Here is a 25,758-nt window from a genome sequence, read left to right as displayed (position 1 = left end):
AAATGAATTGTAAAACAGAAAATAAATTAATTATAAAAAAAAAAAATACAACTACCACTTTATTACAAACTTAAATGTGTAATAGAGGGATTGTTAACAGATAGCAGTGCGCAAATGCAAGCAAAAACGTAACGTAAGAGCATAAAGACCGGGTATTAGTTGTGGTTTTAAACAGGGATTTTAGCCATTACTGGAGTTTTAAACATATCAATAGCTGTCCGAGACAAAGGACAAGCATTTATATATTGTAATGACATAAATTTAAACACCATTTCTTTGCTGTTACTAACCGATAATTTGGACTTGATTGGAACTGATTTTTCAGACGGTTCCTGAATGCTGCACTGTAACTGGCTCTTACAATGACATTTTATTTATCAGACTCCTTTAAATTGTCATTGTCACAATTTAATCATTGATATGGCATTTTATTATGATTGTTTTGACTGGAGAGTAAGTTTCTTAATCCCTGAATTTCCTACCAAATTTTAATAATTCAGGTTACATGAGCTTTAAACAGTAAGATTTTGAACTGACACCATTAAATATGACAACTTTCTATTAAATATTCAAATTAATCTTCAATATATCAAATCCCCATGCTGGCCTCTTTGTACAGGTGTTCATCATTGACATTTAGAACATTCAGACACATGTTACAACTCTAACAAGAGCCAAAACCTGCATCTCCAAATGTTTTAGGCCACATTTTCTCCTTATTATCTCCACATAGTTTATTCATCAGCTGTTACAGTACAAAAAAATCATTGAGAGTTACAGCAAATACCCCATTAACTACCCAAAGACGATGCTTTGAGAATCTGTGCGTTCCTGCTTTGAGTTGATGTAACATCTTTAAGTAAATTTACAGAAGTCAAAAGTCTCATGAGAACATACCTGAGTAGCCCCAATGTTAGTCATCAAAGAACATGTATGTGCACATGGAAAGAGTGATTTTAAGTATGAATGTTTTACCCTTTTTAAGTGTTCTAGCTGGTCCCTTTATGGTAACACACATTGCAACAGATTAAGTGAAATAGCTACAACTTTTAACCATCTTTCAAATAACAGCATTTTGTAGTATTTGAAGAAAATACATCTTCATCCCTTTTCCTCTGGTCCCTTCCAGATGGCTCGACAAACACTGATCATTTGTTAACAACTTCAAATAAACATGTAAAAGATTAGTCATTGACCTCTCAAATGGTCTGAATGTATAATGGGTTTATAAAATAAACAAATATAAAAAAAAAAGGTCAGCTGAAATGTCACAAAAAGGAAAAAAAAAAAAGAAAGTCAAGTGATTGAAAAGAAGTGGTGCTGTGTTACAGCAGCAAAGTAAACTTTTACGACTCAGTGAAAATCTAATATGTAAATTTAACAGCACATGTAGAACGTGAAATGAGACAATTCAGTTTTCAGGAAGAAAAAAACCTGTACCGGTAGGTATAGCATCTAATACAGCGTCCTCGCTGTAACAATTTGATCCTTTGTGCTATAAATGAGCAGCATGTGAATTTATTTTCCCAGTACGGTGGCCAGCAGGGCCATCCTGATGTACATGCCGTTCTCCGCTTGACGGAAATATGCGGCTCTTGGGTCTGTATCCACCTCTGGACTATAAAAAAAAAAAAAAAAAAAAAAAATGTTTATTCTTTTTACAGTAACTTATTTTGCTGTCTGCTACAAGAAAAAAGATTTTTTTTTTTTTGTTTAAATGTGATTAATGTGAAATATAAAGCTTTTTGGGGCTTACCTGATTTCGTTGACTCTTGGCAGAGGATGCATCACTACCATCTTCTTTTTGGCAACGGTCATGATGTGAGGAGTTAGGATGAACTGACCAAAACACTAACAGAAACAACAGAGTTAAACATTCATGGAAGTGTCCTCCTTCTGTTACACGGTGGTATTTTAAAGTAAAAACTGCAGGAGAAATGTAACTTACAGCCTTGTACTCTTCCTCAGATCCAAATCTCTCCCTCTGAATCCTGGTCATGTAGAGTACATCCGTATCAGGTAGCGCCTCCTCAATACTATCAAACTCCTCCTGCAAAAATGAATTAATATTCAGGCATATTTCATGTCTTCTGTGCTTTTCATGCATTTCTGCTTAGTTCAGTTTATTCCCACCTGCATGATTCCCTTTGAAGCCACATAGTTGATGATCTCTGCAGGCATGTGGAGGTTTTTAGGTGCCACATAGCGCAGGGTGATGCGGTACTGGGTCAGCAGTTTGGCGAGAGAGTGAACAGTTCGGCCGTGTTTCAAATCCCCCACCATGGTAATCTGAGTTAAAATGTGCAACAACATATTTTTCCTGTCCATCTTCAGCGTCAGGATTTAGATTTTAGTTCTGCGGCTTCTCACCGTCATGCCGTTGACCGTCCCCAGCTCTTCTCTGATGGTGAAGACATCCAGCAGGGCCTGGGTTGGATGTTCCCCCACGCCATCGCCGGCGTTAATTACCGGCTTGCGACAGTGACGCGATGCGTTCTGCGTGCAGAGCATCAGTAAACTCACATTGTTACTACACCACGTAATCGCCCCGGCTCAACAAAGAATAAACAGTTTTTATCTTGAAGGTAAAACTCACCTCGACAGCTCCCGGCGTTGGATGTCGGAGCACCAGGACGTCGGCGTAGCAGCTCATGGTCTGAACCGAGTCTGCCAGCGATTCTCCTTTCTGGGAGGATGACGTGGATTCGCTGAAGTGCACGACCGAGCCACCCAGACGCTGCATTGCTGCTGCGAAGGAGCTGCTGGTACGAGTGCTGACCTCATAGAACATGGACGCCATCACTTTCCCCTGATGGGAGGGGAATAAAAGCACATTTCAGAGCTGCTATCAGACACAGAAGCATTTCCAGAAAGAAGAGTGACCAGATGGAATTTATTTTAAGCCCAGTACAAAAACCTTAAACTCTCCAGAAATTCAACAAAGATCGATGGTTTTGGAAATACCTTGAGGATTTCCAGGCTTCTTTCCTTCTGCACCATCAAACGCAAAGTGTGAGCCACGTTGAAAAGGTGTGAGATCTAAAAGCAAAGAGCCGTTTTATGATTATGTAGAAAATAAAGACTGCGTGTTTGGCCTCTATCTGCATTACTGTGACAGCGTACCTGCTCCTTGCTGAACTGCCTGACAGAGATGATGTGCTGGCCCACCAGGGGGTGCAGCAGAGGGGACGTCTGGAAGTGTGACACCTGCGCAGGAGGCATCTGTCCTGGCCCAGACTGTGGTGAAAGCAGCCTGGAGAGAGGAGGAGGATGGCTGTAACCATCGCCAGCACTGGCTGGTGGGAGCATGACCATGTCTGGAAGAAATGAGTCACAATGTGGATTCACTCAGTGGAAAGAAAGAGGAAGAGGCAGGTAGGAAATACGGGGCAGTAAAGACAGAAAATACTTGATGTTTATTCTTTTACCATCAAAAGTACCGACATCTTACAGAAGCCATGAATATGTCATGGCTTTGTGGGAGGTGGAGTACCTGGTGGCAGTCCAGGGTCAGAGGAGCGGTGGATGCGAGGTGGAAGCAGGAAGCGTGACTCTCCAGTAGAGCGTCTGGGGCTCAGTGCTCGGGTTCGAACCGGACCTTCACGGGGAGGAGTTGGACGCGGGCGCTCAGGAGTCTGAAAGAAGCAAACAAGTTTTAAATAAGCAAAGATTGCAGCTTTAGACTTGTATAAAACTGCATTGTTACTGAGGGTGGGAAAATCTAGTTGGGAATATCGGGAATTTTGCTTCACAATTTTTTCTTTTTTTTTTTTTGTGGTTTTAACTTATTTTTTACAGTGAACATAGTTACATCATACATTATAATCATGCCCCATTTGACATTACCTACGTAACAAAATGAAACATATCAGGGGTTTGAAAAATCTGAGATTAAAGCAAGAAAAAAGTACAACAATAACACACAATCAAAACAACTAAACACACGCGCGCACACACACTGACAAACAAAAACAACCCGAGGATTTTTTTTTTTAAATAAAAATAATCCATAATAAAATTTGTTTTTTTTCTTGATCTTTTTATTTGTTGTCTTGGGCATTATAGCAGCAGAATAATGGTCTGGCTGTGCTCCCCCCCCTCATTGATAAAGAAAAATGATGAGCAAAAAAAGTTTTGTACCTTTTTTTTTTTTTTTTTTTTTTTTTTAAAGTTTACAAAAATCAGCAATATCAAGGACTTGTGAAAATTGCAATTTAAATCAAATTGGTACCAAAAAAATCAGAATGGAATCGGGACTAAAGCACATCGTCACAGCCCTGATCGTTACTGTACTGACTTTTCATACCAGTGGGGTTTCTTTAACAGGTTCAGGTGGATGGACTGAGGCAGCGGGCCAGGTCTTCACATCTTCACCGTAACCGGGAGCAACCAGCACCTGCAGGGGACAGCTTCGGTAAGACAACTGACTTTTCAAGCAATAAATCCCGTCAGGCACACATACGATGTGGTTTGCGAACTGGAAGTCAACACAAACGATGTGTGTGTGTGTGCTGACCTGGCCATCGATGTAGGCCACCTCTCCTCGGAGCACAACGCGTAGGACTTTCCCCTTCACCTTCAGGCCTTGGAACGGTGTCCACTTTGACTTGGTGAACTGCATAGCCTGAGGAATAACCCACTCTTGCTCCAGATCCACCTAAATGAAAAAGTCATAGAAATCAGTTTATCTTTAAGCTAAGAGGCTCAGGCGTCACATTTACCGTAAAGAAGAGAAGGAAGAAGGTCCTTACCTCCACGTAGGTGTTCTCCTGAACAGGCAGATTAAAAATCTTCCGTGGGTTGTCATAAAGACGTCTGATGATGTCGTCCAGAGTCAGACGTCCGTCGCTGACGGCGGTGAGCAGCAGCGGCAACATCGTTTCCAGGCCGGGGTAACCAGGAGGAGGACGCTCGCTGTTCTTCTCGTCGACAGAATGAGGAGCTGGAAAAGCAGAAAACACGCGATGTAAACATGTCCAGAAGTCGTTTCTGTGCGACTGAAACCGTGCGTTTGCCAACCGTGGTCTGTAGCAAAGCAGTCGATGATGTCTAAATTTTCCCAGAGTGCCTCCATGTCCTCACGGGTTCCCAGCATGGGCCGCACCTGAGCTCGGCCCTCACCAATCCCTCCAACATCCTCCTCACACAGGAAGAGGTGATGAGGCGCCACCTCACATGTCACCTGGATGCCTTTCTGCTTGGCGGCTCGGATTATCAGGATCTGAGGGTCGCGGTAAAATAAAAAGGATTCAGTGGCACTTTGAGACTCTCTGCATCAATTCTAAAGCGTTACAAAACTTTAAACATTAAATTATAGAGAAAAATGCATGAAGCTGAATCCCAACATTCAGATATTACTGACAGACTTCAGTTTAAAACTGACATTAAAATATTTGTTTACCTCTTCTTTCTTGGCCACGTGGCAGATGTGGACCGGCCGCTGGTAAAGCTGGGCCACCATCAGGATGGCAGCGACTGTCTGCTTCTCAGCGTGAGCTACGATGGGCAGCTGCTTGGGCCACTTCTCAAAGTGCTTCAAAGATAAGTTAACTATTTAGTTGGCGCTCTAAAACCCTCCCTCACCCAGAAAACGCTTAGCATCTAAACCTGTCGTTGCAGGAAACTGCGGCCAATTTTTCACAACATTATTTAACTTAAAAGCAGCAAGAATTGGATCAATAATTCCAAACATTTAATGTACCCAGACCTATAAATAAAAATATCTGCAGAAGAAATACATCCCAGTTTTCATCTTGTGATAAACTAAAGCTTGTTCCATCCTCCACGAGAACAAGAACTGAGTTCTTGTTCTCGAGGCTGCAAGAACAAGAAAAAAGTTCTCGCTTCTCGTGGAGGATGGAACAAGCTTAAAGCATCAACATGAAAGTTTTCTTATTAATAAAAAAAAAAAATCTAATAAAATCTACTGGGAAGATGTTACCAACCTCCATCCACAGAGAAACGTTGTCCATCTTTAGGGTGGAGTACGTGTCGTTCAGGTACATCTTCAGGCCGACAGCGTGGTTGGCGATGGATGGCAGGATGGCGGCGTTGTCTGAAGCAGCTCCCACATAAAGGGCGTAGTCGCAGCGGCAGCCCGCTTTAGCCAGCTGATGACGAGTTTAAGTCGTATAAAACACTTCAGCGGGTTTTGGCTACAAACCAGATCTTTTCATATTCCTGTTCCAGCCTACTTCACTAAGAACCAGTAGAAAATCCATCCTACCTTTTGTACCAGAGCCAGAGTAGCAGCATCGATGATGGCGGGGGACGTGTTGGGCATCGCACACACCATCGTCACTCCTCCTGCCAGAGCAGCTGCGGTTCCAGAGGAGAAGTCCTCCTTATGGGTGGCACCGGGCTCCCGGAGGTGAACGTGGACATCAATCAGACCTTAAAATGAGGGAGAAAAGGATTGAACTCTTTATTTTATCAGACAAAGGATCCAAATGCAAAAACATCCTTGTTCTTCCTCAACACTCAAATACCTGCAGTTCGCATTAGATATTTAAGATGTTTCCAAAAAGTTCTAGATGCATTTCTCAGCTAACAGTTTTCCAAGAAAAGGGGAATTAAAAGATCTTTTAAAACATTTAAAAATGTTAAAATCCATTTTAACACCTTTTTAATTCTGCAAAAAGCTTTTGAGAAAACCGAAATGGCATCTTTAAAGACGCATTCCGTAACTTTTTTACCTTAAAACTCTGCATAACGGACTTCTTCAAAGACAGTGATGTGTATTTCTAAGGTTGCTGCTACCCAGCAGCATCTCGAGGCTGAAAAACAGCACTATACAACTTTTACATCCAGGATATGACGTGACGTTTTGCTTCGCTTCACGTTAAAATAAGGAACCGGCTGTCTTGAACACGCAACATCCGATTCAGCAAAGAAACGCAAGAAGATTAAAAGAGACAAAAGAGTCATCGTAAAGTCGTCTTTTACTGGCTGGACAGAGTTTACAGGTCAGGTAGGATATAAGATTTATGGCGAATTCACCGTCGATAGGGGGGCGTGTGGCAGAGAAAAAAATGGCGAAAGTACTGCAGTATGTCTAAGTTTTCCGAACCGCCAGATATTTGCCGTTTGCAGCACTTCTTCACATTATAAACAACATGTGATATTTGTTGTCGCTTTAAAAGAAGGTTTCCAAGTTTGTTTGTTTTTCTCTGATGCCGCAGTGACTCACCAGGCAGACGGACGAGCGTCTGGGAAGCCATGCTGTCAATGTGAGTTTTCACTGGTGGAGCCATTCCAATCTGATGAAGAGCCTGAAAAAAGAGTCACCAGTTAAACTACTCACACGGCCATGAAACTGTGGGAAACCACCAGTAACAGGCGGGTTTAATGTCACCGTCTGGTAGGAATAAAAAGCACAGACTCACCTGAACAAAGAGCTTGGTGCACTTGATGTCTATGATCAGTGGGACGGAATAGTCAACGGCCATGCGTCTGGTCCTGTAGCCTTTAGTGACGAAAGAAGAGATCCTCCGACCGCCGCTGTTCCTCATGGACAGGTTGATGACCAGTTCAAAGTGGTTTTCCTCCAGGTAGTTCATGATGCTGCGCTGCTTCTCTTTGGTGGGACAATCGCTGTCATCCTCAAACGGCCAATCCACCGCTGTCACCTGGACAGGAGGAACAGGTCAGAGGTCAAATCAGACATGTTTCTAAGGTGTATTATCATGCAGCGTTTCCATTTTCTCTGATCTTTTTTTTTTTTTTTCTTGTCTTGCAGTGAAGAAAATCCAAACATAAAGCAGATTTTTGGGAAATTACCTTGACTCCATGTTCAGTGTAGAAGTCGGCCGTACCCAGACTGGCGTACAGGTCGTATCCCATCGACTCCAGGGCCTGCACGGTGGGCAGCAGCTCACTCTTGTTCTATGGAAATGACAAAACCTCTGTAAATACTAGAGCTGCTCGATTATGTCCCAAAATTATAATCAATTATTTTGACTGAAATTGAGATCTCGATTATTTAACACGATTATCCTTTTATCTTTAACATGATTTTTTTTTAAACATTAAACCGTGACTTTTAAAAAATCTCTTTAGGATTCCACATATTTTAGAAAACACATAGCATGAAGCTTTGTCTTGAAGAAGTGCAAATACTGATGTAAACTGGATAGATAAATATAAGTAAGGATTAAACAACGCTGTGCGTCATGGTGTTCTCGACTCCGCGTCGGGCATTATAACAGTCTGACACACTGTTACGAGTTGTTTAATCCGCTAATGCCATGGTCACACACAGTAAATATTTTATAACAAATTTGTATTTCTTTTCTACAACATTTGCTGAAGTATAGGAACTATTTTACGTTGGCCTGGATGTACGTTTTATGCCAAACAACCGCTGTCAGGCTGCTGCGTGTTTCTCTCATTCACCTGTTAAAAGACGGCTGATCTGAACCAGCTGATTAACACGTTGCTATGGTAACGCCCCGTAACGGAGGGATATTACAGTGTTTCACTCGCCGAACTATGTATATGAAAATAATGCAGCCAGTTGTCACTGACAATGGTATAAACTATGTTTAGGTGAACTTCCACAACCTACTGCAGTTATTCTACATTGACCTGCAGCCGGAGCCGACTGAGACTGGCCGCCTGGGAGTGCTTTAGGACGGGAGAGGCTCCCGCTGCTCCTTCCTTACAGTAACTGCAGAACAATATGTGCCTTCAAGTCAGTCGCCAAAACACCAGAAAAGTCTCTAATAACTCCAGTAAAAGTTGATAGATTTGTCGCTTTTAACAAAAAAAAGTCGGCAGATTTAGCGAGAAAGTCTCCAAGTTGGCAACAGTGTCTGAATGAAAGCAAAGCGGCTGTGGGAGGAGTTTACAGCACAGCGCTGCAACGCCAGAGACGCTCGATTAGCAGCTGAAGACAGCAGGAGAGGAAACTGCAGAGAGAAAAATAATCACACCCTTTTATTTTTATGATCGTTGAAAACCCAGATTGTAGTTGAGATTAAAATCTGATTAATCGCCCAGGCCTAGTAAATACTACCTCTGTCATTCAGTGTGGATGAATATTTAAGCAACTTAAAGACTCCTTGCTTTACAGGTATGTGCAGCAAAAAAAGCTTCTTATATCAGAAAGTGTTCCTTTAAATTTCTTTAATATAGATTTATTGAATATAGATTTGAATTTCCCCTCAAGGATGAATAAAGTCTTCTTGATATTGACTGATTTATAAACCTACATTTGTTTTACTCTAAATTCCCTCCTTTATTTGTTGGTGAATGTTTATTTACTGTGATGGACCGGCGACCTGTGAATGTTTGAATGAATGTTTGTTTGGATTCAGGTTCACTGGGTCTTTTGGGAATATTTAGTTTGAGTGAATATGGATCTGAATAAACAGACAAAATAAACCAAAGCTTTGCTGGGAATTTCCTGAGTACATGGAGTGTTTCTGACCAGTGTTTGCCGTCGTCGGACAGCCTTGTTTAGACCAGATCTGCAGTTCATTTCCGCTTGGCTTGACTGACATAAAACATCTGGTAAACACAACCCACTGCCAAGATTTTCCACTAAAATGCATCATTTTTCTCGCCAGCTGGATCAGCGGTCACATCTGGCCAGTCGTGGAATTCCTTCTGATGCCAGTGAAGTGTCCTGGTCGTACCTTGTAGCTGCCGATGGAGAGCAGGATGTTCTTCTTGGGGATCTTGAAGCCTGTGGAGAGCATGGCTTTGAGGTAAGCTTCATATCTGTTCTCCCCAAAACAGGCCACTTCTCCAGTGCTGCTCATCTCCACCCCAAGAACCACATCAGCTCCGGCCAGCCGAGAAAAGGAGAACTGGGGGACCTGGAGGACCCGGGACACAGGGTTAACGCCAAGCTGCTTGAGTCTGAGGTGAAAAAACACAACTAAAAAGAATTACCTTTACTCCCACAATTCCTTTTCCCGTCATTAAACCCACTGGCTCCACATCTTCGCCCATGATGGCCTGGGTTGCCATGGCAACAAGGTCCACTCCCAGGGTCTTGGACACGAAAGGGAAGGAGCGGGAGACTCGGACGTTGCATTCGATCACCTTCAGCTGGTCATCCTGGCAGATAAAAGATCAGTTAGTGTTTCTGAAGTAACTGGCAACGTAGCAGGATACGTAGCGTGGGATGCTTTTTATGAGGTGGTTGCGGCTCTCCTCTTGTCTGAGTATATTGTTGAATTAACATTAGGCTGCAATGGAGGCTGATGACTAAAACCTATGCTCCCTTCTGTGGCGTGAAAAAATTGCACCTTGGTTCTGTTTGAGCCAGTGTGAACGTGAGATGGTTCACTAGAGTAGAGGTTTAAAGGTTTTCTAATAACTGGAAACAAAATAAAAAGTGTGTAGTTCAGTTACCGTCTGGATATAATCTCAAATGTCATGTTTGAAAGTTTATTTCTGATTAACAAGGATTGCTGTAATCCCTGTTTAGAAGCCTTAAATGGAGCATTTATAGTATATAAACACACAACATGAGAGGACTGCTCATCCACAATACTTCACACTCAACATCACTCTTCTACCTGCAAAGATGGGATGGATAGAAGTCAAGTAATGATTTTTAGATTTACCAGAGATGAACTGAAGTGATCTCACCTTGGCAATTAGCTGCAGGTTAAAGGGTCCCGTGACCTGCAGTTCCTGTCCAATGGCGTGAACAATCATCATGATCCTCTCAATTGTCTTCTGGTTCAGATCTTGAGGTGGCGTCACCAAGGTGGCATCACCCGAGTGCACGCCGGCGTTCTCCACATGTTCAGAAATCGCAATGGCCATCACCACCCCGTCACAAGCGATGGCGTCTACGTCTATCTCCTGGAACGCATAAAACCAACACGCCCTGAAGCCGACTTGTTTTTACACATCCTGTCATACTGAATTCATCTTAAAAGCTTTAAACGGAGTAATAAATTGGTGCCTTTTTCCTAACCTTGGCCTCCTGTATGAACTTAGAGATGACAACGGGGTGTTCTTTGGACACGGCGACAGCATCAGTCAGGTATTTCTCAAGGTCGCCGTCGCTGTAGGCGACATTCATGGCCGCTCCGCTGAGAACGTAGGAGGGACGAACCAGGCAGGGATACCCCACCGTCTCACAAAACTTCACAGCCGACTGCAGGAGGAGATAAACGGATAAAATCTGTAACCAATCATTTCCTGCTCGTTGCATCCAGATTCATTTCAGCGTCGCACCTCCGTGTCAGAAAGCTCCTTCCACTGCGGCTGGCTGATGCCGATGGTGTCCAGCATTCTTGAGAACTTGAATCTGTTCTCAGCACTGTCGATGAATTCAGGCGACGTTCCCAAGATGCGACACTGCTGGCGGTGAAGCGACATGGCGATGTTGTTGGGGAGCTGGCCACCCATGGAGAGGATCACCCCCTCTGGGTTTTCCCTCTCATAGATATCCATCACCACCTAAAGACGAGCAGGAACAAAGTTTAAATAAAAATCCTCAAAGACAAGCAAAGTTAAATTAATAAACTCATAAATATTCTTTTGGAGAACTCAGGCGTCCCTGGAACAAATAGTAAAACATTATTCTCTTCACTACAGCACCATCTGAAGGAGGAACTTTATTAGTTTCCTTCAAGCTGTAATATGTAAGTAGAAGTCTTTGAAGGCTGAATTTAAAGCTTCTGATCAGCAAATAAAAACAAAGTTGATTAAAATGAACTCGGAAATGTTGCTGTGCTGGAGACTCACCTCAAACGAGATCTCATCGAAGTACAGGCGGTCGCACATGTCGTAATCTGTGCTGACAGTCTCAGGGTTGTAGTTCACCATGATGGTTTTATATCCCATCTGCAAATGATATGGCATCTCTTCATACGTGTCTATTAATATTCAGCTTAATTTATTGTCTTACCACTCACAAAACCACCAGAAATCACTTAATTTCATGACAAATGCTATTCCAGATGTCAGAGCAACTCGTGTTTTGATTTAAAATCTAATTAATGATCTGTTTAGACCAGTGTTTTTTTTTAACCTTTTTGAGCCAAGGTACGCTCTACCATGGAAAAAGTCACAAGGCACAGCACAAACCAAACTGTTAAAACAAGAAGTCGATATTAATAATTTAAAGTCCATCTTATCAAAGAGTCTTACATAGCCATCAGATAAAAAAAAAAAAAAAAAGGATTTTGTGATTTTTAGACCAACTTTTTGGTCTAAATTATTGGAAACGTTTGGTGTTTTAAACACCAACTTTTTAGACCAATTTGGTGCAATTGGATCATTTCTCAGGGCACACCTGATGATCTCTCACGGCACACTAGTGTGCCACGGCACAGTGGTTGAAAAACATTGTTTTAGACTATAGTTTGGCTGCTGCAATGATTAATTCTTATAAGGTGTCAGACCTCCTTTTCAAACCTTCCCTTCAGGGTTTTAGTTTTAGATGTAGAGACCTGAAGAGCGACAGCTTCCGTCCTCTTTGCATCTAACACATCTCATTTATCTGATTTATATATTAGAAGCCTGCCCTGACTGCTCATATTCATTAATATAAATAATTTTACAATGCTTTTTGACCAATGAAGTTTAGTATCCTCATTGATTTTAATCAATCTTTCTGAAATATTTCTGATCCTGGATGTCGGAATTTATCAGTCACTTTCAGATGCAAACCTTTTGTTTCCTTTTGTTGACCAAGCAACACTTTGTATTTATTGCAATCATTCTAGCTGAGACTTGTACAGATGAAGGTAGAAAAGCAGAGCAGTGGTTTGCATCCCTTTCCTGCTTTAAGAGACGCACTGAAGGTCAGGAGGTGCATCATAACAGAATAATCAAAAGCCTGTTGGAGGATGATGAGCTGCTGTATCAAACCGAGGTGCCTTGGTTGTGTCTTTCATGATTAAATCATATTTAAATGACGGCATGGAATGAACTAATATTGAGTTGGTGATGAAAACAGTAAAACATGCAACCAAATTCACTCTCCAACAAGCAGATCCTGAGCCTAACACATACAGCCCTACGGTCCCCCTTCAGGTGCAAAATGAAGTGCAGGGGTAGAAAAACCTCAAATAGAAGAACGTTTCCAGCAGATGGAACCGTCTGTTTGCTTTGAGTGAGTCTTTACAACCTGATTTGTAGGATGGAAGTAAGTCTTGTTTTACCGATGTTGACGCACAGTGAACGGAGGTGTTGGACCTTTAGATACTTCAGCTTGCAGACTGTGTCCCTTTAGATGTATTGTAAAATATTTTACCCCAATAATGATACAACATATCCACAAGAAAGTCCAAATCTATCTAACCTGCATGAAAATACAGCAAGGCCAGAAGGGGTGATTTAGCTCTTCCACTTTCCTTCCCACTGCTAACTTACTTTGACAGCCTCTGTTGTTACATTTCCTTAAAACTTCTCAATTAAAGCCGAGGAAAGATGCTCAGAAAAAGATTCCATCTGTCTTTAACGAACCATGAACATCTGATGAAGGCCTTACCTTCCTGAGCTCCGTGATGCACCCAACTGCACACCAGTCAAACTCCACGCTGCTGCCGATGCGGTACACGCCCGAGCCGATCACCATGACGTGCTGCTCGTTGAAGCTCAGGTCGTTTTCAGTACCGTGGTAGGTCAGGTACAGGTAGTTTGTGTGTGCAGGCCACTCAGCTGCCACTGTGTCGATCTGCTTCACCACGGGCAGGATGGACCAATCATGACGCAGCTTTCTGACAACCAGCTCGGTGCTGTGGGACAAATTGATTCAACATATCAAAAAGAGAAAAAAAAATGTTTTAAGTTCACAGAAAATCCTTTTTGACAACATATTTGTAATTTGTCCCCTTACTTGAACAGTTTTTATGAACCTTACGACCAGCCGTACCCACCTCTGCACAGCCAGTGCTATCTGCTTGTCTGAGAAGCCCAGCTGCTTGGCCTTACGCATCACCGCTGGAGGAATCGTGCTTTCATCCTGGAACAATTTTCATAAAGAAACAATCTGAGAAGGGAAAAAAAAACCAAAACCTGCTTTTACTTTTACCATGCTGCTTCTGCCTTATCAGCCTTGCCTGGTTGTAGGTCTCCAGGAGTCTCTCATGATCCGCAATGTTCTTCATCTTGTGCAGGAACCAGCGGTCGATCTTGGTGAGATTATACAGCTGGTCGACGGTATAACCGGCTCTGAACGCAGCCGCCAAGACAAAGATGCGCTTGTCTGTGGGGGTCTGCAACTCCTGGTGAACAAGACGAGCTTTTTATGATTTACTTTTCCATTTATGATACAAAGCAGCAGATGATCTTTAAAGCATAGACAGTGATTCTGCTCTTTAAACCTCTCAAGCTTTTAATCCTCAGCACCTAACCACAGCCAGCCATCAGCACCATCTGCTGGTGCAGATGACACACCATCTCAGCAGCCACCATGTGCAAGTAGAGCACTGACTCAAGTTTTTTTCTTTTTTAAAAAAAGTTAACATGTCTTATATTAAACAAGTGTTTCTATTTAAGCCATGATCTTTAAGAGGTTAAAAAAAATAAATAAAAAGCTAAAAATACTGTTTAAAATGGACTGTAACTGAGTTAATGAGATAAAAACATGTTTGTTGGGATTTTTTATATGGTTTCTCAGATGTTTGGATAACTAAACATGCTCAGAGTTAAAACTGACGCAGGAACTTTTGTGCTGTTCCCAAAAAACAAGTACGGTTAAGTAAGAAAGTGATCAAATGGACAAGTTTTATCCTGTGCCATTCTTTAATTTAAACTAAATAAAAGTTCGGCGAGTTAAACACTAATATCCCTCCGTTACGGGGCGTTACCATAGCAACGCGTTAACCAGCTGGTTCAGATCAGCCGTCTTTTAACAGGTGAATAAGAGAAACGCGCTGCAGCCTGACAGCGGTTGTTTGGTATAAAACGTACATCCAGGCCGACGTAAAATAGTTCCTTTACTTCAGTAAATGTTGTAGAAAAGAAATACAAATTTGTTATAAACTGTTTCCTGTGTGGGACCATGGCATATGTGGATTCAGCAACTCGGAGCCGCGCATTAGACGGTTATAATACCCAACGCCGAGTCGAGATAATCACGACATGCAACGTTGTTTAATCCTTACTTATATTTATCTATTCAGTTTACATCAGTATTTGCACTTTGTCAAGCCAAAGCTTCATGCTATTTGTTTGTTTTCTAAAACATGTGGAATCCAAAAGATATTTTTTTCCCTTTTTTTTAAAAGTCACGGTTTAATGTAAAAAAAAAATAAAAAAAATCATGTTGTTAAAGATAAAAATGATAATTGTGTTAAATCGAGATCTCAATTTCAGTCAAAATAATTGTGATTTTAATTTTTGCTATAAATCGAGCAGCCCTACTTAATATCTTTTATTTTTATTTCATTCCTGTCTAATTCCTCCCACAGAGCAGGTTGGACACCGTGGCGGGCCGCTGTTCGGCTGCTGACACCCCTACTTTTACAGATTTAATCTGAAATCTGCCATGTGTTTGAATTTAAACTCAAATAATGGACATATGAAATGAAAAATACTTGATTAATCCCCAAAGGGAAATTCATAATAATATGAGGTAATAATAATAATAATAATAAGATACTATCTTATAGTGTCTAAATAAGATAATAATAAAATATGAGAACCCGCCACTTCTTTGAAGTATAAGGATTTCAAGTTTCATCACTTTGGTCACAGTTAAGAGAAAACGAGAAGAGAAAACTGAAAGTGGAAACCTTTTCAGACACAGGCTTGATGGTGTGATCAAAGCCAACGCAGTTCTCATCCACCATCCTCAGAGCTTTCTGGAAAGCTTCCTCAAAGCTTCGGCCGATTGCCATCACCTCCCCTGTTGAGAAAAATGTTCAGAGTCCAACCACCAGCGAGACCATCTGAAACAGCCATAGCTCTGAAAGTACTTTCCCTTTTTCTTACCAACGCTCTTCATGGAGCTGCCAATCTTAGTGGAAACTCTGAGGAACTTGCTGAGGTCCCAGCGCGGCACCTTCACCACACAGTAGTCCAAACTGGGCTCAAAGTTTGCTGTTGTTGAGTTGGTGACAGAATTTCTACAACAGACGACGTCTAACTGTAACATTTCTGCAAATATCTGCGATAATTTCATCAGCAAACGGAAATGGAAGATGCTGAGACGTACTTGAGCTGCGGCAGAGGGATCCCCAGGCCCAGTTTAGCTGCTACATATGCTAAAGGGTAACCAGTTGCTTTGCTGGCCAGAGCCGAGCTCCGTGACAGGCGAGCATTTACCTCGATGATGTAGTACTGCAACAGATTACATGGCGTCAACAAAGCCTGTGTCTGTGCTAACATTAGCACAGTTTTAAGCTTGCTCAAAGCAACTGATGTATTAATATGTCTGCTTTCTACGTACCTGATCAGATTCTGGGTTCAGGGCATACTGGATGTTACACTCTCCCACAATGCCAAGGTGCCGGATGACTTTGATGGCCGTGTTCCTCAGCATGTTGTACTCGTGGTCGTTCAGTGTCTGACTGGGTGCAACTACGATAGATTCCCCGGTATGGATGCCCAGAGGGTCGATGTTCTCCATATTACACACCTAAACAAGACAAACCAGGCAGAAACTGTTTCATCCAACTTACTTTCATGTCCTTTAAAACACCAAACGTTTCCATTGGCTTACGGTGATGCAGTTGTCGTAGGCGTCTCGGACCACCTCATACTCAATCTCCTTCCAGCCTTTCAGGGATTTGTCCACCAGTACCTGAGAGGTGTGGGCGAAGGCTGATGTTACCAGAGAGATCAGCTCCTCGCGGTTGTTGGCGAAGCCTGAACCCAGGCCACCGAGAGCGAACGCGGAGCGGACAAGGACGGGGTATCCTAGACGCTCAGCTGCTGCTACCGCCTACGACAAAACAAAGACACATTTAAATATCCAAACCAGAAGCAGAAGTCATGTTCTGAGGGTGTGTGTCTCCTCACCTGCTCGACCGACAGTGCTGCTTCACTGGGAGCAACATGCTCATTGATCTCCTCCATTTTCTCCACAAAGATCTTCCTGTCTTCAGTCATCTCTATGGAAGCAACTGGTGTTCCCAGAACCCGGACTTTGTACTTCTCCAGGACACCCAGCTTCGTCAACTCCACGCCGCAATTCAGAGCAGTCTGTCCACCGAACGTCAGCAGAACGCCATCCGGCCGCTCATTTTTTATCACCTGGTAGAGCAAAGTGGGACGACGTGCTCAGTTCAATCCAGCAACTCATCCGCACGTTTAAATAGCCTGATATTTCTCCAAATGTGGACGTGTCAAAACACAGCTATAGAACAAACACCGATCCGCTGGCACAAAATGATCTAATCAACTCTTAATCAAATCTAAAATACAAAATGTAAAGGTCTGCACACAGCTTCAGATCACTATTTATCTCTAAGGGGCCGTTTGAAGACATGGGTCACAGCAAATGAAATGAAATCACACACACACACGGTTTACATATATTCATCACTGTCAATGTCCAGGACAAAAGATCATGACAGGGTCTGGCCATAGTGTCAAAGTTTTACCATCAGTGACAACGGCTGATGTATGTAGACGCAAAATAAACATTGTTTAATAACAAACAAAAATTGTCACTTGCATTCAAAAGACAGAAGAAATTCTGTAAAGAGCAAAAATCTCAGCATTGTCCCACAATATCCAGAATGTGCTCCGTCCGGTTGAGACAAAAACTCAAACTTAGAGAGGCGATTTGTTTATAAGGTATTATACATATATTTGTTTATGCAATAAATTAAAGTTTTTTTTTTAATGTTTGACAATCACAACGGAAGAGGAGATAGTTTGTGGAACAGATGTACAGAAAAAAGGAAAAAAAGTTTTAAAAAAAAAAAAATTATTTACAATATAATGTTTACATTATAAAATATAAATGTTTATGTTTATGTGGAGGAATGTTATGCTACCAAACTAAACATGAGTACAAAATCCATATTTCCTTAGCTTTGATATCATCCCATGTAAGTGGCATGTATACGAGTGTTCATGTTTCTGCACTCTAAAGAACACCTTAAAACAGAGACTTTAACTGAGATTATTTTAGTGTAAAATGGAAAAAGGGTTCAGATTAAATCAGCTTCTGACGGCCTTCATTGTGAGTGGGACCTGTGTTTTGTATATAAAGGCTTGCTTTTAAATTTTATCAATATTTGCTTCCTATTTTTATGATGTAAAAGACTTTGCATAAAAAATTATATATATAAATACTATTTAATTGATTGATAGTCGACTGGAATCATTTGCATGTCTGTATGTCCGGTAGTAACTTAAATGAGGTTTCCCTATTTTGCATTTTATTTACTTCACAAATTTATGTAGTTTTTTTTAGCCATTTTTTTCCATAATGTAAAATCATAGAGAGCTCCTACCTGGGTGACATACTCTGCTGTGATTGGCAGGAAGTAGACTTTGTCGGCCAGACCTTTGGAAGTCTGGACAGTGGCGATGTTGGGGTTGATCAGTACAGTCTGAATATTCTCCTCCTTCAGAGCTTTTATAGCCTGGAAAAAAAAGCAGAGCCGGTTTAACAACAACTTGACTGTAAAACTGATGCTAATAAAGAATAAACAAAAACAGTAGAGGCAGGTCTCTAATGGAGGCGAAAAACAGCTTATATCTCACATACCTGAGAGCCAGAGTAGTCAAACTCTCCAGCCTGACCAATGGAGAGTCCACCAGAGCCCAGGATGAGGACTTTCCTTGGTCTAACAACCTGGTCAGCCTTCAGGGAACAGGGATAGGTGAGGTGGTCCATCAGACGCTGCTTCACTGAGACGAAAAGAGCGGAAACACACACAGAATGGATTTACTACCCGAATTTTAAACAGTTTAGTCACATTTTTAGTTATAAATAAGCCAAATGGAAATATAACCTAAAGTCTAATGCAACACTCCTCAAAGTGTCGTTACCAGATTTTCCAGCTTTTCCTTCTTTCTGGTCTCTCACGGTGTCCAGGAACACGTCAAACAAGCTGACCAGATCTGTCGGCCCGGCCATGTGCTCGGGGTGGAACTGAACACTGAGCAAATGATCAGACAATTTAATCTCCTTTTTACTCACATGTACGACTCCGTAACAAGGTGATTCCCAAAGCAGGAGCGCTTACCTGAACAGGGGTTTTGTGTTGTGTACGATGCCCTCATTAGTGTGATCGTTGGCGTTGGTAAACAGCACGTCCCAGTCATTTGGCAGCGTGTCGTGGTCGACGGCAAAGCCGTGGTTCTGACTGGTGATGAAGCAGCGATCCGTTCCGTTATGGATGCACGGCTGGTTGTGGCCACGGTTGCCATATCTGCGAAACAAATCAGCGTACAAAGCAATGTTAAAGCTGCTGCGCACACCTGACATAAAGGCTGTGTCTGTTTCCTGAGAACACCTGATCTGCTTCTAATGGACATCTGTAATGGTAAGACCTGCAACTGTTGCAGCACTTTGGGTTGGAGAGGAGATTATTGAGGAAAAATTATGAAAAAAACATTAAAATTCATTTATACTTTTAAAAACTGTCAAATTAACAAATTAAGAGTACTTATCTAAACACAATGAAGTTATTACAGGTGTCTAAACACTGAAAACATGTAACATCACTTCATTCCAATGCAAGCCACTGCATTAAAATCATCAAACCAAAACAGGAATACGTAAAATTCTCAAATTCCTTTTTATTTTCTGGATAAACTGAAACATACCTTGTATTGCAATATTTATTTAAAAAACAGTTTAACAAACTAAAACACAATTTGCTTAATTCCTTCATATTTTCAGTCAAAAATAAAAGAATATTTGCTCCTGTCCTTTATAAAAATAACTGGAGATGTTTGATATTATTGGCATACAGATATTATCGGTCAATAGACACTAAAATGCAATGTCGGAAATGATCGTTTTAACTTTTTTAATGATGTTTATACAACAAGCACATATTTATCAAACTCTTCATTTCAAAATGACAAAATATTAGATGTTGTGTAGTTTTCCAGATATTTTTGTTTGCTTGGTACAAGTCACCTCAAAAACATTGGTATCTGTTGATATTGGAAATTAAGAGTTGGTATATCGGATATTGCAAAAAACAAACAAACAAAATTAAAAAAAAAAACAATCATTGAGCATCCCTGAAAAAAAATTGTTCATTATTTCCTGCATTTTTCAGTTTTAGCTTTTTCTGTTCTTGTCCAATTTCTTTTATTTTTCTAAGAGTTTTTAAAATACTTTTGATGTGTCCTTTTTTATTATTTTTAATGTTTCATTAAACTTGCAACCTCCAGCGGTTAAAAGTGAAGCCTATGTCAAGGTGCATAAAACTGCAGTTCCCCCTTCATCCACTAGGGGCTGCAAAACAGAACAAATCCCCATAGACTCCCATGTTAAAAAGACCAACTTCACAGCAGAAATAAACATGTTTACAGCCTGGTTCAAAAATCCATTTTCGGTTTAATAGGTCAGGGGGAGTGAATCTTCTTTTTTTAACTCGCCCGTTTAAAAGTAATCTCGAAATTCGGCATATTTAGAGGCGTGTCCTTTTGATTGACAGGTACCCGATCTCCCGCTTCAAGTAAGAAGAACTTAGAACAACTGCATTTATTAGCCGGTTAACAATATGACTTAACTTTAGCCTGCTTACCTCCTTTAGCTGGTTAGCTCGGTTAGCTCTTAGCTACAGGCAGCTCGAGTTTGCTAGATGTCAATCCTCCACCATGACGCCCACAACCCCCCCTCTCAGCTACACCTTTTTGCCCATATTTGTATTTTAAGGCAAGAGACGACATGCGTGCCCCTGCCAAGATGGTGATGGTAGGAACCGCTCACCGAGCTTCGATTCAGCTCTTCAGAGACCTGTGAGTGACGTCGTGGATGCTACCTCCATCTTTTTATATACAGTCTATGGTTAAATCAAACAGATTTGGTTTTTCTGCTTCATATGATCTTTTCATAGTCTTTTATTTCCTCTTAATTCTTCTTTAATCCTTTAACTGTATTTTCTCTCCTAGTTCTTCACCCCTTTGGTCAACTCATGTTGTTTTTAAACGTGCTTATAAAGTTGAACTGACGCATTAGGCCTCACCTTTCCGCCATATGTTAACCGATTTAATGACAATAGTCTCATTACTATACAAGCTTTTTCTAATGATTATCGAACAGAACAAGCAGAGATTCATGTCAATAACTAATCCGAATCCCTTTTTGTTGCATATTTGTAGCTTGTAAAAGGAAACTCTGTGACCTATCTGTAAATTATCTGCTGAGAAGCCAACAACACGCCAGCTGGGTGATGAGAACACTTGTTGCCCATCCTGACCTTCACACTGGGCCTGATAATACTCCCATCAGTGGACTCTCTCACCCTGCAGATGTGGCCATGAGGCGTACACCACCTTGGTTTGCGTACTGGCGTGTTTCTGTGAGCCTTTTTCAAAACATGGCCAGTGAATCCGACCCTCCAGTGTTCATACTGAAGACCAGACTGCTGAGGACAGCAGAAATCTGCACGTCTGCACAAACGTCCAAAGTGAGTGAATGTGATGGTCTGTGTTTCTAGAGTATCAAGGATTTTAAAACCAGGTCACCGAGGACACATTTCGCCCCCAGTCTTGTCTAAAAAATTATCTACTCATTTGAGAGAAAATAAACTAGCTAAGCTCCACCATCTGAATTTATTATCCCCTGTTGTATGAATGTATACCACTAACGGAGGTACTCACTTCATCTTATAGGTCTTTGCTCCAATGACTAAAGAGAGTAGCTGATGTCCGAGACAGATTCCGAAAACTGGCTTCGGCTGATCCACGCAGACCACCTTCCTCACGTTGTTGATGGTGGCCTGACAGAACTGGGGATCCCCCGGACCATTACTGATGAACAAGCCATCAAAATCTGGACAAGAAATGAAGAGAGTGATATTTATCTTTTGATATGAGCAGAGGAGCAACCAGCCAAGAGGCAAAGTGAGTGCCAGTTGTTTCCATGTGCTCTGTGAACATGTACTGCTGCTTGATTCCTTTGAACTCCTCATGATGAGCTAAGGCAGGTATCTAAACATTTAAAGCAAAAATAAAACCTCACTAAACCCCCTTTAAAAAAAAAAAATAAAAAAAATAAATAAAAAATACAGACCAAACTTCCAAAAAGTCCAAGTAAACTCTAAATGGCAGTAAGACCATGTCTCTAACCAGAGGTGTCCAGCAGGTGGTCCCAGGGAACGACTGTAACACACGCTCCTCTCTGAGCCAGGCAGCGGATCTGGTTGTACTTGATGCCACAGTCCACCACTGTGATTCGCAGACTACCACTTGGGTTGAACACTCTTGGTTCCTGGAGACAATTAAAAAGGTAATCTTTTGCATTTTTACAGGTAAAACATTCTTTTATACATTTCTGGCAAAAAAAAAAACTGCTTACAACTTTGTGTTTAGTTTGATTATCAGAGTTTTAATACAAAAGATATATTTTTAAAAAAAATCCTGCTATTAAACGGGGCTGTTAAAGCTGTCACACAGGGGTGTCCAGCTCTGGTCCTACAGGGTCCTGCAGGTTTTCCATAGATCCCCACTAATACACCTGACTTGAAAGGAATCAGCCATTGTGCAGAACTTTTGCAGCTGTGGGACCAATTTAATGAAAGACTGGTGCATTGGAACAAGGATATATTAAAAACCTGGAGGACACCAGCCCTCAGGGAGAGACCTTGAACACCCCTGCACTAACAAAAGTAAAAAAAATTGGGTGGGTTACCTTCATGGACACCTCCTGGACCAGGTTCCTCTGATCTGGATTATCAAAGGGAATACTCTCCTCAGGGGTCCCATCCACAACCAGTTTCCCCAACATGGTACCCTTCTCTCTTATCTTTTTGGTCAGGCGGCGCGTGTCAACCCCTAGAAGGTTATATATTAAACGTTGAATAACAAATATACATGGAAATGCAGCATACAAAGTCAAAGACGACCTGCCACACCTTAGTTTTTCCTCCACTTGCATTGTTTTCCTATATTGCTGGAGGTTTCCTTCCTGTTAAAAGGGAGTTTTTTCCTTCCCACTGTCACCAGTGATCTTGGTCAGGATGGGAGATTGAATTGGAGCCTCCAACTCAATCGGTTGGTTTCCTTAGGCTATTATGAATTAGCTTTCATTACGTTTTTTTTTCCCCTGTCTGTAAAGCGTCTTGAGATGGCATTGCTGTGATTTGACTCTATATAAATAAAGTTGAATTGAACTGAATATTATGAGCACACTGCAGTCACCATTAAAAGATATGACACGTTTTCAGCCAATGGCTCTTTGTGAGTCACGCTATTGGTGCAAAAATACCTTTTCTGTCAAGATGTGTGAGCGTTAGTATTTTTTTAAATAGTTGCAGTAAACAATTTAACAAATTCTTAGACTATGTAACAAAGTATTTCTTACATTGAATGTTAGCATTAATCTGAAAATGATGGACAAGGACTAAAGTTAAAAAAAAAAAAAAAAAAAAAATTTAAACACTTTCAGAAAGCTTTTGAAAGCAAAATATTACTAAAGCTTAAGCTTGAATAAATTAGTTTATTATTATGTAGTTTGTTCAAATGGACATTTTCCAACCTTGCAATCCAGGAATGCCTTGCTCTTTGAGCCACTGGTCCAGTGACTTCTCTGAACTCCAGTGACTGGGATTCTCTGCCAGTTCTCCAATAATCACAGCTGCAGCATGGATCTTGGCTGACTCGAACCACTGAGGGGGGGGGGGGACATAAAGAACACCCACCACATTGTAGTGTCCACAAACATTTTATAAAAAGAAAACTATTTTATTGAATCAACATCACTGTTTGAGCCTGTTTTAATCTAAAAAATATTTCTGGAATAAATAAATAAAAAGTTCCAATGACTTTCAATAACCGCTCACCCTGCTTAGTCCAAACTCTCCATCTTCATCCTTTGGTACTCCATAGTTGCCAACAAGGGGGTAGGTGAGAGTCAACAGCTGGCAGCGGTAGGATGGGTCGGTAAGCGCCTCGGGGTAGCCAACCATGCCTGTCTGAAACACTGAACACACAAAATATTCCTTAACAAAAAACCTATTGAGAGTTTTATCAGTCATATGCACGCAAAAGAAACAGATTACAGAATGTAACTTTATGCAACCATTAAACAACAAACAGGAAAACAATACATTGTTATGGTTATTTTACCTAAAAGCCTAAAAGAAGATCAATACTTGGCTTTTTAATAAAATCAGTATTCTGCATGTCAGCACTAATAGTGTATTACAATGTATTACAACATAGTCCAACTTTCACAATGACTCATAATCCATGCTGAGGTATCAGCCAAGTAAGAACTCCAGTTAAAACAACAGTAAATTGAATGATTATTGATTTGGCATCAAGTTCCTGGGTCTGATCAAAGGTGACAAGTTATCTTGGTTTTTGGTGCTAAACAGCTATCTCAGAGGGGAGGGCTTCAAATGTTTCAAACTAAATACTCAGCTTAGTGATATAGTTGCAAATATTATGAACAGGCGGACTTAAGGGGAAGAAATCTTAAATTAAAATGTGCTTTTAAAGGACTTACCGACTTCTCCCGACACAGACACATTGGCACCAAAAAGGCGGCCACTGAACGTCGCCCCGTCCTCCAAAATCAGGGTTGCCATCTTTGTCATTTTCTGTAGGAATGCTAGTGGAAACAGATGATACCTTGTGACTTCTGGTTGTTTAAAAAGCAGCAAAGTTCCGGTCCCCCCACGCGAGCCACGCGTTGACGAGAGCAAAGGATGTGGATGAGATATGAAAAAGAAAAAAGAAGCAAAAGACGTGATTTTAATCACGTAAAAAATTACCTGGCAATGTTTTGATGTCTTCCAAGTAAATACAGAAAAAACAAAACAAAAAATGAGCATAAATTTAAGTTTTTGGCGGGTTGTGGGACAGGAGGACAAGAGCGAGGTGTTCCACGCGCGCCGCCAGCAGCGTGGAATTTGGCCTGCTGTCTGATCAGAAAAGCATGACGAATTCTGCAAAGCATTTCCGGTGAGGATTTTCAACATAAAATTCCGGTTCAATCGGGAATCTTTACATCTTTACGTCACTTATCGATACTCCTCTAGGAGTGTGCTTGCAGTGGCAAATACGGAAAAACGAGAGTATTTGTTGCAGTTTAATAGGTGCCAGCGAATGACAACACTTATTACATAGCCAGTCATAATTTAATCAATTTTTTTTAATAGTATCTGTGTTTTACTCAGTGGTTTATTAAGTTTGACGCCATATAAGGTAAAAAAGAAAAAAAAAGGTAACTGCTACAACACTGATTAATGAATTAACAGTTACATTTCTATTTAAGTAATCATATGTAAGATCAGTTTGTCTTGTTTTATACAATGACACGTGTTAAATTTTAATTTTATTGTTCAAATGTCGACCTCATCTACCGCCTCATATGACTTTCTACTGAAATCCTTTGACCTGACAGCTAATAAAAAAATTATGATTGATTGGTTGTATTTTTAAAACTCATCAACCACTCATTATTTACTGGAGTCTTGAAATTGAACATCACAATAATTGTTGGTGAAAAAATGTCAATATTCAATGTGCAATTATTTTCCTCCCAGGATGTGGACGATAGTCATGGAAAAACGTATTAAACATCTACTACACAAGACTTAGTAGATGTTTGCTCACGTTTAAGTTATCATTTAGAACCGGCTCAAGACGCAGGGGATGTAGCTCAGTGGTAGAGCGCATGCTTTGCATGTATGAGGC

The 25,758-nt window shown here is 41.1% G+C and overlaps 1 protein-coding gene across 2 annotated transcripts; it reads right to left on the bottom strand.

Moving 5' to 3' along the window:
• Positions 1 to 1,409: 1,409 nt before the first annotated feature.
• cad (carbamoyl-phosphate synthetase 2, aspartate transcarbamylase, and dihydroorotase) lies at positions 1,410 to 24,656 on the bottom strand (the record flags this gene model as incomplete). Of its 2 annotated transcripts, none has more annotated exons than XM_079255257.1 (44): positions 1,410 to 1,618; positions 1,757 to 1,851; positions 1,949 to 2,050; positions 2,134 to 2,289; positions 2,371 to 2,496; positions 2,597 to 2,809; positions 2,965 to 3,039; positions 3,124 to 3,347; positions 3,494 to 3,635; positions 4,307 to 4,396; positions 4,517 to 4,657; positions 4,752 to 4,942; positions 5,020 to 5,221; positions 5,402 to 5,533; positions 5,946 to 6,110; positions 6,227 to 6,393; positions 7,190 to 7,271; positions 7,386 to 7,628; positions 7,780 to 7,884; positions 9,639 to 9,821; positions 9,898 to 10,065; positions 10,603 to 10,821; positions 10,937 to 11,119; positions 11,200 to 11,424; positions 11,713 to 11,811; positions 13,463 to 13,709; positions 13,851 to 13,936; positions 14,034 to 14,198; positions 15,711 to 15,823; positions 15,910 to 16,043; positions 16,133 to 16,257; positions 16,367 to 16,555; positions 16,640 to 16,861; positions 16,939 to 17,172; positions 18,384 to 18,515; positions 18,641 to 18,783; positions 18,925 to 19,034; positions 19,122 to 19,307; positions 21,718 to 21,889; positions 22,186 to 22,327; positions 22,748 to 22,890; positions 23,594 to 23,723; positions 23,898 to 24,037; positions 24,566 to 24,656. In XM_079255257.1, 44 exons carry the CDS (start codon positions 24,654 to 24,656, stop codon positions 1,519 to 1,521), a joined length of 6,732 nt encoding a protein of 2,243 aa, XP_079111383.1. In that variant the 3' UTR covers positions 1,410 to 1,518. The 2 variants fall into 2 exon arrangements, with proteins under 2 accessions (XP_079111383.1, XP_079111384.1); XM_079255258.1 differs by having other exon boundaries at positions 3,124 to 3,317.
• Between the last annotated feature and the right edge of the window lie 1,102 nt (positions 24,657 to 25,758).

This window comes from Telmatherina bonti (assembly GCF_933228915.1).
Source record: "Telmatherina bonti genome assembly, chromosome: 16".
In the NCBI taxonomy this organism is placed as follows: domain Eukaryota; kingdom Metazoa; phylum Chordata; class Actinopteri; order Atheriniformes; family Telmatherinidae; genus Telmatherina; species Telmatherina bonti.
Note: the sequence above shows the minus strand (reverse complement) of the source record. Positions and strands in the feature narration are given on the sequence as shown.